The sequence below is a fragment of the Chroicocephalus ridibundus genome, chromosome 1, assembly GCF_963924245.1.
Source record: "Chroicocephalus ridibundus chromosome 1, bChrRid1.1, whole genome shotgun sequence".
In the NCBI taxonomy this organism is placed as follows: domain Eukaryota; kingdom Metazoa; phylum Chordata; class Aves; order Charadriiformes; family Laridae; genus Chroicocephalus; species Chroicocephalus ridibundus.
The window spans coordinates 183,541,663-183,558,703 of record NC_086284.1 but is presented as its reverse complement, the minus strand read 5'-3'; the positions used below and the strand labels follow the sequence as shown (position 1 = coordinate 183,558,703).

General features: G+C 43.1%; 1 protein-coding gene across 1 annotated transcript in view; it reads left to right on the top strand.

Annotated features, from left to right (window-relative positions):
* Positions 1 to 17,041, top strand: part of LOC134510129 (ras association domain-containing protein 5-like) — a 55,685-nt gene that overhangs the window by 27,615 nt on the left and 11,029 nt on the right. The window contains exon 2 of the mRNA XM_063323035.1: positions 5,322 to 5,446. Coding sequence (XP_063179105.1) covers positions 5,322 to 5,446 — 125 coding nt within the window. The remainder of the gene's footprint in view (positions 1 to 5,321; positions 5,447 to 17,041) is intronic.

The following is a 17,041-nucleotide window of genomic DNA, read 5'->3' as shown; positions in this document are numbered from 1 at the left end:
ATTATAAATCTGGAAGCCTAGCTTTAACACCAGCACTTTCAAAGTCTTCATCCTTTGCTGTTTCTATCCATGCTTGCATGCTAATTTTTTCAAGTGGGTTGCAACAGCTGTAGGAAATAGGAATTGAATGGGAGAGAGCACGTGCTTTTCAGCGAACAATATTCATCTGCTTGAAGGAGAAGGCACATCTGGTTACGTCTTCTGGCCTAATTCAGCCCGCTCAGTGCCACTCCAGTAACAAGATGCTTTCACTGTCTTTTTGGAGATTGTTGGAGCAGGCTTCTTGGAGCATTTCCCTAGGAAGCAAGTTAAGTCAGTTATATGTTCTTTCTGTGCCTAGCAAAATGATAGAGGATCCTCTCTTTTGGAAGCATGTGTCCCATATAGGGCCTCATGGCCAGTGGCCGTGGCCCATACAGGGCCTCATGGCGAGCGGCCGTGACCATGGCCACTGTACCCGTTGAAAGCAGAGTCTCCAGAGCAACAGCAGATTAGAAGACCTTAAACAGCAAAGCGGTACTTGTGGATAGGCAGAGCTTTACAGGGGTTTGGAAGATGTAGGCTTTGCTGATCTAAGCCTTGCCTGGCTCCACAGTGCGGAAAGAGCACAAAATGTGCACGGAGATCCCGCAGGGGAAAGGATGGCCATACGGAGCTCGGAAAGTCTGTCTCATCTGTAAAGATTGTGATCCCTTAAAAATCACCCATGACTCACTAATTGGGAAATAGGGTTACAGTGAACTTTATTTTAATCTCAGACTGATGTTAAGTGAAACTAATAAATAAAAAAAATAATCAGAAATAAAAGGAATTGCATAGAGATAAAACTGACGTTACAGCAGATCTCCACCCACAAGAAGCCGTGCTTAACACTTTCTGAAGGCTGTTTATCCAAGCAGGTTTCCCGTTCCATTACAGCTTCTAGTGAAACTGCTAAAAAAGATCTTGGTAGCAACTTCGGCATCAAACTCGAATGTAGACATTTGAGCATCAGCAAAAAGGAGAACAACACAACATATATTAAGTAGAAACCAAAATGTGAGATGTTGATATCAATGTATTGTAGAAATACAATGCAATTTGGCCTTGCAGGAGAAATACTGCTGAACTTCATTCTCCTTCCTTTTGTGACCTACTGGCTGAAAATGGATTAAGAATTAAAGCATTAAGCACCTTACGTAGTTTGAATATTTTTCCAAGAAGCTTTACAGAGATACCTTCCGTAGAGCAAGCATAGCAATAATCTCTCTTCTGATAGCTGGGAACCAAGCCACAAGCTCTCAAGTAAAGATGGTTTTACTTGCTAACTTCCTAACACACAGAGTAGGGGCACCAAATTGTATACCCTCCTCATGCTTTCGAATAAAGACTTCTTCAACCTTACTGCGGTTGATAAATGATGCAAGCATAAATACAGACTTGGCTTTGAACTTTCCATGTGCTTCAATTGCTCAGGCACGACATACATTTTGCATAGCCGTTTGGAAGTTAAATGTGTCTGGGCCATCACAGAAATGAACATGTGCATTTCCTAGGCAGGGAAGACCCCAGCAGGGTAGAGAGACTTTGCCGTTGAGCCTCTGCCTGCCGCTGCCTGGTTCAGTGATGCTCAATTACTAGGGTGTGATGTTGGAGCATCTGTTGGGTTGCCTGCCTGTTCACTCGCTTGCTTTCTGCTGCGCCGCCCCGGAGCAAATCAGTTATGGGAACAGCTATTTACAAGCTATCAGGCAAAATCAAGTTTCGGGTGAAGAAAACCCAAACATCGGGTAGGGACTATTCACCTAAAATTAATGTAAAATGAAGTCTGAAGGCAGGATAGGACTAGTGTGATTTCATGTAATTGTAAAATTTGCTAAGGTTTTTTTTTTTCTATGACTCTAGTCAAGCCATTGTTGCAATAGAATAATAAACAATAAGGTCTTACATCATGTCTCAGTAGCTGACAAGGCAACTTTTAAAGGATAATACTTGTATGTTTAATAAATACATACTTTGCATTTCCTAGCGATGCAGGACAATTATGCATATTCAGTGTGCATTGATGCATCACTTGCGTAAATAACCTCAGTGTACAGGGCAGTCTGAGCGTTAGTGAAACAAACCTGGTAGCTTTTCTAAATGTCAGTGAAAGCTTTTATCAACTGTGCCCAGTTAAAGCCCCCAGATCTTTGAATTCAAAGGACAGCATTCATTTCAGACCACGTGAAGGAAGAACACCTGGTTCTGATTGCTTTCCAAGCAGAAATAATATGTCAATCCACAATCTGATGACCAAAACCGTCTTTCCAGAATAATAGCTACTTTTTGAACTCATGGCAGTTTTGGGAGTGGTCCAGTAAAGGATTACCACAAGAAGATATTATTTTTTAATTTGATGCAACCTGGACCTTTGTGAAACATTGTATGCCATGAATGGAATAAAATAATGTGTTTAAAGCTAGAACACATCGGAAAAAAGGTTTAAGTGTTACTATTCTAGAAAATAATCATCCTTTTTCTTGTCTTACTCATTAAACTTATAATCAGTATGTTAAAATCTAGTTTATGATTGAAAGAGTTTCAGAGATGAAGCTTTTACATTTCTTGCAATTATGCCTATAACAGCCAGGCAGAAATTATGGGCTTGTCTTCCAAATGACATTACGGACTCACAAATTAAAATGAATACAAATGACAAAGAAAATATCATTGAGAGGTAATATTTCCTAACTTAATTAGTAATTCTGTTTCAGAACACTGTTTAGCTAACAGATTTTTTTCCTAATATTATTTGCGAAAATGCGTCTTTAGAATTGGTGCATGATTGGTTTATATGTTTGCGTAATTATAGAAAGTTGTGGAATTAGTGAAGCCTGGTTTCCTGCAGATTTGTGCCTCATTCCCCGTAACCTCTTCACCACGGAGGGGATCTTTTTAGTAACTGGTTGTGCAGACATTGCCAGACAATGGTGTAGCGGCTGAGTTTTGCCTGCCTTGCCCAGAGTGTGGGTATTAGTTTGGGTCTCCCTCCCTTTCCCAGGAGGTAATTTTCATGAGAGTTACATTAACGTAATTAGCTTTTAGACCATTTGTGGTTGAAATTGGTCAGCTGTCTCAGAACTACAGGGGAAGGATAGAAAGGTAGACAAACAGTGCAATCTCATAAGTAGTTTTTTTTTCTTAAGAAGATGATAACTCAATTTGCAGAGCAAAGAACTCAGAAATGAAGAAAAATCAGAAATTCAAGTATTATTTTCATTTGACCTTCTTTTGCTTATGCATTACAATGTCATTTTTAATTAAGTGCTCCCATCTTGGGTTTTTCCTTGGAGCTGCCCCGCTCCCTCACTCGATGAACAGCAGCTCCAAATTTTATTTAATCCTGCTGAGTATGGGTGAGGCTTTTCAACTGCTTCTTATGGGGTCCTTTCCCAAATACAAAACTATTCTCTTCTCTCAAGGGCTCCATAAATGTGAGCATCCTTTTGCGTCCAGAAGTCCTCTATGAGCTGTGAGAGTCCTCTGAAAAATAATCCCAGCTGCATACGCGTAAAACAGAGCCCTGGAAAAACCTCATTTGGGTTAAAAACACAGTTCTCCCTGATTTTGGTTGCGGATGTGAATGCTCCATGTTTCCTGCAAATCAGATGAAGTAGCTCAAATGTGGCACCCAGGAGAAATTCAGCAGCAACTGTGGAAAGTCTGGCACGACTTGCCAGCATCGCAGCAGGGTGCAGGGACAGTCATCGTTTCTCCTGGGCACCACACAGCTGCCTTAACCATCCTTTTTTCCCTCTGTAGTCTTCTGCCTATTTTGCTTCATGTTTTCCAAATTCTGCATTAAATACAATGATGGTTTTAGAGAGTTAAAAGTCTTTTTTCAGTGTTTTTGATTTATACTGCAACGGGGTCCTTTTTGCCCCATAATTAGCTGGAGGCTATTTGCTGATGTCCCGAGAGGAGTGTGACTTGAGATATATTATTGTGATATAGTCAGTCTGGTTTAAGATCAGAAACATCCCAGTTACCGGATCCAGGATGGACTCGCTCTGCTGGGTCACTGGTATTGGAAAAGTTTTGACAGCTTGATTTTGTATCAGCAGACTTTGTGCCAAATAAAATATATTTAACCGTGCTTGAGTGCAAGTGTTGATTGGAAATGGGAACTCTTAAGAATTTATACTTGAAGAACTGTAATGAGCATCTAATCAAATGTAAAGGAAACTGAGATTTTTGAGAGGCTGCTAAGGGAACAAAAAAAAACCCATCCAGAATTCAGCTTTTGCTATAAACCAGGGAAGTGTAAAGCTTTGTAACAACAACAAAAAAATATTTTTAAGAGTAGTTTAGTTAGGGAAAATGAAAGCATTTCCTCCAAAAGTCATTCTTGGAAATGGATGAATTGTTTTAGCCAAAATGTTCTAAAACAAACAGCATGATGTTCCCCAGCATGGAAACTTGAAGCACAAGTGGTTGCTCTTTGGCAAAATTATGAACAGTTTAAAACCTAAAAATAGAAAGTGGCATTCAGTGCTAGACAAAGGTGGTATCACGAACTCTGCCCAACTTCCAGAGAAAAACAGAAAACGCGACAAGGCTTCAGAGCAAATATAGGTTGTTTGAAGTGATTCTCTGTCTGGGGTTAGAGGCCATGTGCATCACCTGATTTCTTACTCAGATGGGGCCATTTGCCTTTGTTATCATGAATTTATGTTTCTAATAGCCATCTTAATTGATTTTGCTAGCCAGCAAGTGAAATTTCTGAATTGTTCCTGAAGGCAACTTAGTGATTTAGCAGTTTATTTACAGCTTCAGATAAGCTTCTCATTCCGTTTCCAATACTCATGTGTATATTCTTTAGAGAACCTAAGCTTAAAATATGTAAAACCGTGTAATAGTGATTGTGCTTGCATAGGACTTTTTGTCTGAAAATCATAAATATTGAGTTTTTTTCTGAGAATAGTCCCTTTCGAGCTTACATTACAGCAGCTAATACCTAGTATGTGTCATGGATTTTTTGCAAAAACATCTCACCAAGGCAGCCCCGATCCAGCTAGCAGACTGCATCACTGCAGCCCTGTCAGCGTGACACTGAGGTCTGCCGCGCTGTCACCTTCGCTCCGGTGAATTTACGTCTCCAGTAGCATGTAACTATTATTATCTTTACGTACGGATGGGGAGATTCAGTCGAGAGGTGGTGGTTTCTCTGAGGTCACGTAGCAAATGAGGATGTGCCTCGCTCCTAGGTTCTGCCTGCCGCAACTTTTATTTCTAAACACTTCTTCTATTTATTTTCTTTTTTGTTTGTTTGTTTTTGTGTGTCTCTGTGGGTGTTTCAGATTGCAAGTACACCTGCCATGCTCACTGCCGGGATCTGGTGCACCTGGGCTGCCGGCGGAATGGAAAATTAATGGACTGCCTTGCTCCGCATGACACCTTAGATCCATCTTACAACAACGGTCAGGTAATAGATCTCGTCTTCGTGTAATTACTGCTTTCTCTCGTCAGCTCTGTGATGAAGTGTGGTCTGCATGCCTCACCCGGCTGCTTGGGAAGAATGTCTCACTTCGGCATGGCCAGCAAAGCTAAATTTCCCACCCAGTGCTGTGATTTTACAGTACGGCTGGGTCGAGCTGCAACCAGCTGCTGCCAGCTGGGTCACTCCTGCTCCAATTAATTTTCAGCTAAACTGTCTGAAAAGAAGCCCGGCAAAAAGGTATTTTCCCTGTTGGTTTGGGTGACTGTGGGGTCAGAGCAGGCACGTACAGCGGGGGATGAGAACAGGAGGACAGAGCTGCTCTTCAGATGGACTCGGCCATACCGTGGCGCAGCTCACAAAGCGAGCTTGGTGGCCCAGGTGCCTTGTGCTGCTGCTGGGTGTAGAGCCACCGGGAGGCAAATGAAACTAAGGGCTGGGCTGTTTGTGACCATTAAAGATCCTACAGGGTTTGGTGTTAATCCCCCCGTTCTCATCAAATCCCTCTTAGGGTAATTTCAAATTTCCTCGCCTGGATTCCCCAGCAGCTTCAATAGGTCACAGTGTGCCTCCTCATTTCCTTCCTTAAACCACCACAGAGCGTCACTCCTCGTGTTTCACCCTCGACATTGGGGCCTTTCTCTTTGTTCAGGGAACACATCAAAGCAGCACAGTTTTGCAGACAGAGCGGGGGTCCTCAGAGAAGGAGGTTCATACGGTGATAATGAGCCCCTTAGGCTTTTAGTGCTGTAATAAAGGTTGTATTGTGCTAATTAGTTCATGCCTTTTTGCATTTTCGAATGCATTTACCTTTTGTCCTCCACAAAAGTCCACCTGAACTTAGTTGGATATTAAGCCTTTGAACATTTACATCTAACCAGCATAAACTTCTGAGAAGGCACGAAAATTTCTCAGTGCCCTTGCTGAGCTCGCTGCCTGTGCTCCAGGTCAGCACTGGGTTTTCTCTCAAGTGCAACGTTTATTTGGTAGGGGAGGTGCTTGCTCCAGCCACCCAAACTGCGACTGAGGACACAGTGTCTCTTGTGAGCTCCTCGTGACTTGCCGTTGGGAAGAGGGAAGGGGAACTCAGATGCAGAAAGGAAGAGTAGCAGGGATAGGGAGGAGGAAGGACGTGGCAATACGTCTTGGAAGTGTGGCTGACTATCAGCAAGAAAATACCACAGGAGCAGAAAGAGAAGGCCACTAAAAGCTGCTCATACTCAAAAAGGCACGTACAGCTTGGCCATGAAAGATCTAAGAAAGAGATAGTGCTGTCTTGGGTAAAGTGGCTGTGAATACTGAGCAAGGAAACTGTTCCTTGCTGTTTGAGCCTTACAGTATTCCGGGAAGCCGAATTCAGTGTGTGGTTGTTTGTGTGCAACAAGATTGCATCAAAGAAGTACTGGTTTTTTCCTACTGATTCCTTCCTCTTGGAAGAAGGCACCATTTGGCTGGTTGCTGTGGATGGCAGTCGTTGCAAATCTCCCTTTTCCTCACTGGCTCTCTGGGGCAGTGTGTGCCTGGCAACTGATACATGTAAGATGAGGATTCAAATGCTATTTTCAGCATCCATCATCCATTGATTTTGAAGCAACAGTCATTTACGTGCACAAAACCTGGAACGTTTCCTACCGGGTGAAGTGATTTCCTTTGTGCAGGGCTGTCCCGCGCTGACCCGGCTACCGATGGAGGCTGCAAGGTTGGACTCCACTCCTTCCTCTGACACTTACCTGCTCATACCACTTTGTCTTCCTAGGACTTACCTGCTTTTCTTGTAGCTAAAAAAAGAATTAGAATTTTTAAAAATAATTTTAAGATCTCTGAATGGAAACATCATTACAAGAGCTGGCATTTACAGGTTACTATTTAAGGAAATACAACTCCCAGCTCAGCTGCCTTTTCAAAATTACTTTTCCCTTCCTTGCTAAAATTTTCTGGACTTAGTCTCAGCCTTAAGGTGATTTTTCCTTTCTGTTTAAAGTTCGAAGCTCCATCTCACATACACAGCTGAGCAGGTGTTTAGCATAAGATAGTGAAGGAGACAGAGGATGGGAAAAAGGCTGAATCTAGTTCCTTTACAAAATTATTCTTGCATTCTTATTCTGTGGATGGCGCCTAGGCTACAGAGTTTTAGTTAGACGCAGGAGTGTGCTTTTGAAGCAAATCTTCCAGTTGTCCTCACTTCTCTTGTTTTGGTTGATATCAGCGAGCAGTCTTAGAGCACATAAACTTAATTCCCTTTCAGATGAAGATTAAGCTGTTTCCTGAAACCTCTGAGAAGAGGCACTCCAGGAGCCTACCCAACCTGCTCCGACCACTAATGGGCGTTCAGGCCACAGGATGAAAACAGAGACTGTCTGAAGTGAAACGTGTGAAGTGGACTATTGAGGACTTTGGGTTCTCAGCGCCACTTGCTTTGCTTTACAGAGCTGCTTGTGCTGCACCGCAGTATTTGCTAACGTAGGCGTCAGATACTTGGCATGGAACAGTCCCCAGCGAGAAGCAAACCGATAAGTGTTCCAGTGATGCCTGTGTTTGCTTTATCTACATCGTGACTTTGAAAATCACGTGGTATGCAAAACCAGTTAGTTTTGCATGAGCCATGCTAGTAAAATGCATAGCTGCAAAGACCACGCATGTATGTGGGGATGTCTCATCCACACAGTGAGCGTTGAATTAAAACACGAAGGGTTTTTGCAGAACTACTCAAACTTTATAGTCTTTATGGAGAGGAATGCCTTGCTAACAAGCCTTAGTCCTGAGCTTTGTGCATTTTCTTTCCACCGGGATAACCGTTTTGTTTTGAAGTGTAATTTTTTTTTTTTAAGACAAAATAATTTTATATGGGCAAAGCACTAGTTTGAGGTTGTTATATTGGCATTCTTATGCTGCTGCAGCTTAGATCTTTTATTTTATTTTAAAGGGACACGGCACCTTTATATCTGCTTAACTTCCTCCGCACAGGGAGATAATTGCTGTGAGCATGATGGTAGACAAATGCTTTCAGACCTAACTCTGTACAGGCTAAGGCCACTTTAGACCAGCCAGGCAATGTGAATATATCTCCTACTTGATCCAGGTGAGATAAACTGCACTTTGTCCTGCTGCAATGACCTTGTGGCGCCCTGAGTGCGGCAGAGCTTGCAGCTCCGCTGTAGTTCCAGGTCCTGGTTGCTCATTTGTGCTCGGACACTGTTGCATGTTCCCCCCTGCCCTTCTGCTCCCAGTGGTGCCAGCACGGCTGCTTTTGGGCAATGCTGTTTTAATAAGGGTCAGGGAAATGTTGTGGCTTTCAATGTTTGCTCTTGCAAAGCCCCATCAGCTCTTTAGTTCACAACGCGGCTTGTGAACAGTGCCATCAGCACAACAGGGGCTGGCTGTCCTGGTGTGGCTGGAACACCTTAAACTCCAAATAACCCCACACCAACGTCTTGTTGTACCATGGTTTGAGAATCTGGGCTTAGGTTTTCCCCTATGGGGAAGAGGAATTTCTTACAGGCTCTTAACTGCTCATTTTGCAAAAGGAGCCAACAGATTTCCGACGGATTTCCATCCTGTACAATTCTGACAGTGACTGGAGCACTTTGGTGCACCCGCAAGTGGTCGGATAGTCTCAGAATCTGAAATATGGACATGCTGCTTGACCTCGTTAAGAAGTCATTGGAGCTCAAAAGGCCTGAACTTTGAGCTCCTTTCTCTGTTTGTTTGTGTATGAGTGTATATATATACACACATGTATATATAAACACACACACATACATATATGTTTCATTATAAAAAGGTCTAGGAAATTCACAGAATCACAGAATCTTCATGGTTGGAAAGGACCCTTAAGATCATCAAGTCCAACCAAACAACCTACAATCTCATTCCATTATGTAGCTAGTTTGAGAAATCACTAAGGCTGCTGGGTTAAACACTTGTAAATGAAATTTGCAATTTCAGACATACCGCAGGTACCTGATGGCAGAAATACATGGCTCAGGTGAAAAGGGGATGGTGTTTTGCGAATTGTGTGGCCTTAAACATTTCCCTCCTGCCCTCCTGAAAAGGCTTCCTATAGAGATTAAAGAGGAAATGATGGATATAGGTTCTCTGTGATCTTGCAACAGAGCACTCAGACAGAGCTGCCAGTTTCCTCCAGAAACAAGCAGAGGGGATGAAAAGAGCCCCTTTCCAGTGGTCCTTTCCTGCGCTCCCACATTGACCATCACAGGAGCAACATCTGACTGACACTGCCAGCGGTTTCTCAAAGTCCAAGAAGTATCAAAGACATTCTGTGGACTTTCATTTTTTTTCCTGTTTCTTTTTCACCCCAGATGGATCAAAATGTTAAAATTTCTTACGTACGAGCCACAGATACAATTTCTTTTCTCCTTCAAGATGACCTGCCTTCACAAAGAGGTCTTACTGCACACAAATTTTCCCAAAGACAGAGAGTGGTGGGAGATGAGGTTTGTACAAGACCTGAGGCACTTGGTAAAGTGTGGAAAGGGATATGGGCTGTCCCAAACAGCTGGGATAATAACGCCCCTGAGATTGCTTCAAGATGCATGAATCTGCTGGGGAGAAAACTGCGAGGATCTCACAGTGCAAATACAGAAACTTCTGGACGTGGATGGGCACTGAGGTTATCATCTAAGTGTAACTGGAACTAAAAGTAGTTTCAGTTCTTTCCCTCAGAGGTGAGGTAGTTTGACATCTCTTTTCAAAAGTAACCCCTTTGGGGAAAAAAATGACAATACAGAGCAAAATATCACGTTGAAGATGTCTACAGCTCTTGATTATTAATGAAAGCTACTGTTGAGCTATTGATTGCTCTCCTCTACTAACTCTTGGTAGCGGCATGTACGCTGTACAACGGGCATGGTTTTTATGGCTTGTGTATTTCAAATCTCTCTTAAACTTGGTTATGCTTGCTAGTAGTTGAAAGGAAAAGAGGAAAACTGAATTATGTTTGTTTTGGCAGGCAGAGCGTGATTTTATTTTTGCCAGTGACTGGAAAAACTTTTAAACCAAACCTGAACCTGGTTTCAGTTCTAATTGTGTATATTGCTCAGGCTAATTTTAGGGAAATCCATTTGGCAAAAATAAAAGCCTTGACAGATTGTATAAACTAGATATTAGTCCTAAGCTTTCAAAAAATAATGTGAGAGTATCCACAACAGTTCTTGGGGCATTACCTTCTGCAGCCTTCCTTCACAGGGGTATTATTAAAATGGGCTTTGAATAATACTGACTTAAGATCTTTAAATTATAAATTAATTGCAACATTTTTAAGAAGTCTAATTTACTGCATCAGAAATTATAAATTAATTGCAACATTTTTAAGAAGTCTAATTTACTGCATCAGATTATTTGGACTTCTTTAGTATTCTCTGGTGTAGGCATCACGCTAAAACAGACTAAATAAATGCTGGGGCTGGTATTCACTGAGGCAGTAGTTGAATATTGCAAGTAGGACGAATCCAAAAGATGCATTTAAACAAGGAGGGATTTTTAAAATTAAAAGTGGATCTTAAAGCCCAATAAGTAAAGACTGGATGAGGCACGTGGTGAGGAGACATGTATCATCATACCACCAGATAACACAATATTAGAATTAATATTTTTAACAGAATGGACTTGATCTTGTTGGCACCTGGTGGAAATTTGCAGCCCATAGAAGCAATCAGAGTCATGGTGCTACACCACTATGGCTTTTGAACGTTATTTCAAAATCACACATTTTGATCAGTACATCTGTCTTTAAACTTTTTTGCTTAAGTTGGGGTTGTCAGGGTTTTTTTCTGTTTAAAATACGTGGATAATATACAGGCCTGACCTTTCAAAGAGAAAGGTAGCAAGCTCACTGCTTAGAGAACACATTGCTGAAACCCAGGGGAGATCAATTATCGGTTGTTTAGCAACCAGATCAACTCCAGTCAAACAGCTCTGATTTTCTAGTTACGTAGAAGAAGCAGACAAGGCTTCAAATTACAGGAAAATACTGCTATTAGACGAGGGGAACATTTAAAATGCACTTTTGATTTTTGCACAGTTACGTGCTTTCATATTCAAGAGGTTTTTATGGTCTCCCTAGAAAATGATATGTGTTTCCCTAATAACGTGCCCAGCTTCAACCTGCCATTTTGTCAGCTGTCATTATAAGATCAATGTTCTTCTTCCACCATTTATTTCTAATACAGACTATTCTTACCACACGCATTTTTCCACAATCCTTTCCAGTTCCTGCTGTCAGTGCTGTGCCGGGTGTAGGATGTAAAATACCAACTACATTTTTTTTCTTGGAGCAGTTTTCTTCCTAATTCAAAGTTATTAATATCTTCCCGGTATCTCAGCAGGCTCAGCAGAGCACAGATGATCACATTACAAATTTAATACAAGTAATACAGGCCTGCACGTCCCGTGCGTTCCAGGTGGTTCTCTGATATTCAAATAGCATTGCCTAATCGTGCTGGAGAAGAAGTTCAAGGAGAACTGATCCTCTAAAACGTTAAGTTTTATGTGTTGCGTAGGTCGTGTAGCGTGATAAAGCTGCACACCGATGCGAGGGGTGGCCAGGCTCTCCCTGAGCAAGCTTGGCGGGGGCGAGGGGGGCCAGCAGGCAAGCAGCCAGGATCCTGAGGGTTGGGCTTGTGGTAGTTTGCAGCAAAGAGATCAGAGCACGGTTTCTTTCTTATCTTTAGGGTAGATTTTCAAGATGCAGATCAGGACAACAATCACTCGGACGATTGGTTTTGATGGGGCGCGTGTGGGCAAATGGACGTTGGCTGCCTGCATCAAAGCCTGCATGCCTGAAGAGGGGTGTTTTGCTGTTGTCTGCCGTAGATTACGATTGTACATGGAAGTGACCCAGTTGCTGGGTGATAAATCACTAACTATGATAGTGCCTTGAGTGCCTTACTCAGCCCTCAAAACATGGAAAGAAAATGAGCACTGTCTGTGAAACTGGTAAGTGGGGGGTGAGTTTGTGAGTCAGTTCCCGTGCAATCATAGAATCATAGAACGGTTTGGGTTGGAAGGGACCTTAAAGATCATCTAGTTCCAACCCCCTGCCGTGGGCAGGGACACCTCCCACTAGACCAGGCTGCTCAAAGCCCCATCCAGCCTGGCCTTGAACACTTCCAGGGATGGGGCAGCCACAGCTTCTCTGGGCAACCTGGGCCAGCGTCTCACCACCCTCACAGTAAAGAATTTCTTCCTAATATCCAATCTAAATCTGCCCTCTTTCAGTTTAAAACCGTTACCCCTCATCCTATCATTACACTCCCTGATAAAATGGTCCCTCCCCATCTTTCCTGTAGGTCCCCTTCAGGTACTGGAAGGCCGCTATAAGGTCTCTCCAGAGCCTTCTCTTCTCCAGGCTGAACAACCCCAGCTCCCTCAGCCTGTCCTCGTAGCAGAGGTGCTCCAGCCCTCGGATCATCTTCGTGGCCCTCCGCTGGACCTGTTCCAACAGGTCCATGTCCTTCCTGTGCTGAGGACTCCAGAGCTGCACGCAGTATGCCATAGATGATAGATGGACAACTAAACTTCACCTTTCTGTTAGAGATAGGCTGGTAAACAGGGTGACAGTGATTTTCATTCCCCCCCGCCCCAGGCTGCTTGATTATTTAATTTATATCCAAAAAACGCCTCGACCAAAATGGAATTACCAGCAGCTGCATGAGGTCTGTCCTAGTCTATTAAACCACAGGGGTGACTGGTTTCCAAGCAGGATCAGGGTACAAAGAAATATTTAATATCATGCACTTTCTAGTGCGCTTGTTCATGAGGTTGATTTTATTTTGCATGTGAATGTTGCGGAAGGTAGCTGGGCTGGTGACATGGCTGCAGACTACTTAATTCACCCCATGAAGACCTGCCCTAAGCAAATAACAAGATGGCAGCGGGAGCTGATGAGAAGAGAAAGTCAGAACTGTTGTGAAACTCATCCCATTTTCTCATCCAGATTGCCTAAGATATTCTCAGAGCTTCACACTCTCTCTTTTTTTCTTTTTTTTTTTTGTGCTACAGTATCAGGCTTCTTTTGTTGACTTATGGTGTTAGCAGCTGTTGGAAATGTACAGAGAAGAGATTGCTGCTGCCTTTTGACTCAGTGCAGGAAGGGCATGATGCAAAACCTTCCCTAGTGGGGAAGGAAGGTGGGGAGTGGTTTTTGATGATTTTTAATGATAACATTGCTGGGTGAAGATATGAAAATATTTGTTCCCAGTCTTTGATCCAAGTAGCTTGCCAACCAGCAGCCCCACAGACAGCTGTTAGGAAAACAGGTAGAGAACAGAGCCCTATGTTGTTGCGATGCGGTTCTGTTTGTCTTACAGGAATGTAAAGCCTTGCTTCCCTGAGAGTAGGAATCAAACAACAGGAGGTAGCTTTCCTTACTGATGCATGACTTCCTCTAACTGGGGACGCTGCCTAAAAGTTTCCCTCCGGACTCTTCCTCAGTGCCTGCCTGTTTGCATGAGTTGGGTTTCTCCCCAGCTCCGTGTGTGTTGTATGGTGGTTCCCCTTCTCCCGGGGATCTCGTTCTACAATGAAGCTCCATTCTTGTATGTGTTGTCTCGTGTCAGTCTGCTCCGTGGGAACTGTGGATAAGAACTTGGGTATTCCCCATTTACTCTGCAAATAGTGTGCATGAGTGCGTAAAAATTCAGTGACGTAGTATGTGTTAATGCTTCGATATATTTACTGGGAAGGAGGAAACTGTCACCAGTTGCTAGGTCATTTAAAAGCAATGGCTATGAAGTCACACTAGTTAAACTTCTGTGGAGTACGCCTCTTGTTCCTACCCAAAGTGTAAAGAAGCAGCTGGCTTTCCCAGGATCAAAACATATGTTTTGGGTTCTCGTAGCACTGGTGGGAGATCTTGAGCAATAGTCACTTTGACGTGTTTCCTTCTCCATTTTTATTTAAGCTCTTGTAAGCCTCCATTCCTGCAGCATAGGTCCCAGTGGGGATCCTGCACCTCTGGTTCCTGTGACCTTCTGATCCTTCACTGCCAAGCAAAAGAAGCTGCCCGGATACAAAAGGCTGTTGTGTGGTTTCTTCTGAACGCAGAGACAGAGCTACAAAATGTAGACTTCCACAAGCTTTTTAGATCTGGTTTGTTCTACAGAGAACATGCTGGCAATCAGTTGGGTTTTTTTGGGTTTGGGTTTGTTTTTTTTTTATTTCCATTAATGTTTATTTCACAAAGGATTTAACAACCCTTTTGAAAATGAGATAAAGTCCCTTAATCACTTCATCCAAGCTATGGTTGTGGTTATGGTTGTGATATTCCAGATGAGATTTTTGATCCAGAGCTAGTTTTGCATCTTGATCACCTTTCACCTGTGACCTTTGGATTTCTTGTGACTTCTGACCTGTTTCTTAATCAAGAGGCCTCTCCTGAGGGTGGGTTTTGGATCTGTTCCTGGCCCAGACGATCCTGGAGCCATGCTGCTTGGAAGCTGGACGGTGCCCTGAGAAGGTGAACCCAGTTGGTCTCTGTATGCCTGCCCTATGTGGATAATCCCTACAGAAAACAGGAAAAAAATCATCTCCTTTTTACGTTTGAGAAGAAAACTTTCATCATGGGACCCCAAGAGATCTTCAAACACATACATTAGAACTCGTCTGGTGAACCACTGGAGAGCTAAGGATGTCCATTTCAGGTATTTTGCTTACTGATGTGCTGCAGTCATCTGGATAACTGGATACAATTATTTGCTTTGCCTAAATCATATCCTGTGCTTCTCCATCTCTTTCTCTGCTGGTGCTTGCGTGTATGTAGCCACGCTCAATCCCCTTTTAAGGCTTTGTCTTCTCTGGCAGAGCGTTTGTTTACAGCAAGATAAATACCATCATTGATTATTTTCTTTACAATCCTGAGAACAAAGCAGAGGTGATAGTTACCATGGGGCAGCAGGACGAGGTCAGTACCGTGCATCCTGCCTGGGGCTGACCTCACCTAGCTGACTTCAGGATAGAATTATGTTGTCTTGATTTCACTAGGCTTTTCTATCACAATGACCTTATCAATCAGACAATTCTGCAACATTATTCTCTGGGGAAGGAAGACCAGTGTATAGCAAGGCTGAGAACTACTTCTACATTTCCCAGTACTCCTAAATGTGTATTTAGGGGAACATTGTGCAGTCCACGCTCCACTCTGAGTTTTCCATTTGCGCTGTTCTGTCCCCTCGACCTTCCTTTTGCCATCCTGACTAATATTTTCCTTTACAGTAACCTTGAAGAGAGATTTCCTTATCTGCATATATAACTAATCAGTAAGGTCTTACGGTTATTATAAAGCAATTTGTTGGAGGTAGGAATTAGAGCATGAAACTAGGACTGAGGAAGCCAGATTTGCAGTCCTTGCTCTACTAATGGCTGATTAGATATGGCCTTCAGCGAGTCAATTCGGCCTTGGTTTTCAGATGTGCTGATTTAATTTTTAGTCTTTTGCCTCCAGCTTTCTTTTCCTCCTTCTTCTAGGGGGAGGGAGGTGCCCACGGTATGCAAACCTGCTATTTCATTTTGCTTCAAATATGCCTCAGTCTGGGGAGTCAGAAGTAGAAGTTTTTGGAAATGGTGACATCGTGAATAATGTTCCTCGCTTAATCTGCTGCTCATAGTCACACTGAGGATGAGCTCTTTCTTGCAAAGTATTATGGGTAAATAAATGCATTTTGTGGCATTGAGTTACATTCTGAGAACTTGATAGCTTCTTCTTTATGCTTTACCCTTAACTTCTATGAATATTCCTGAATTTGTTAAAGAATCTGTAATCCAGGGAAGGAAAGGAAGGGTGAATTCTTAAAACTGAAGATTACAGATAGGGTAAATTCAGCGGTAACTCAGTATGAGAGCGTGGAAGGAGTAAAATCTCTGACAGCCGCATTTGTGAACTATTCTCCACAATTAACAGATATAGCTAGAGACAGGAACAATTTATTGGAGTGAATGAATACAAGAAATAAATGTTTTGGAAATACCTAGGATCCATATTTATAGTTGTAGTTAGGCAGCTGCTGCCTGTCTGAGAAGTGTCCTTAATGTTACTCTTCTGGGGTAGGTCAGGGGCCCTCTCCTTTGGCTGAACCATTTTTCTGAGATCCTGCACTCCGTCTCCCAGAAGGAACCTCCCAGGTTCTGCCGGGCTTCACAGCTCCCACAGCTTCCCCCACGCCCCCCAGGCCACTGGTCTTCAGCCCCTTGCTGCCAGGTCCTTCTGCCCTATGCAGGAGCATCTCATCCCACGTGTACAACCCACATGGTGGACCTGGAGAGAGGAGAGATCTTCACTGGTAGAGAAAGAGGAAGGGAGAAATGGAAAAGGGACAAGAGGGGCTGACACGAGCCATCTGGATTTTTTTTTTCTTGTCTCCCTCTGTCTCCTATTAACGCAGTCTGGACCTCCCAGGGCAGCCCCGCTCTTGGGCTTGAGGATCACTGCATTAGGTTAGACTGTGAAAAAGGAGACGTAGGGTCTAACGGAACCAGTGAGAGCAGTGTTTTGCCGCCAACAGATCCAGTTTCGCTAACAGTTTGTAAACATCTATTAACCATCTTCTTTTTTCTTTAAAGCGTCCTCAA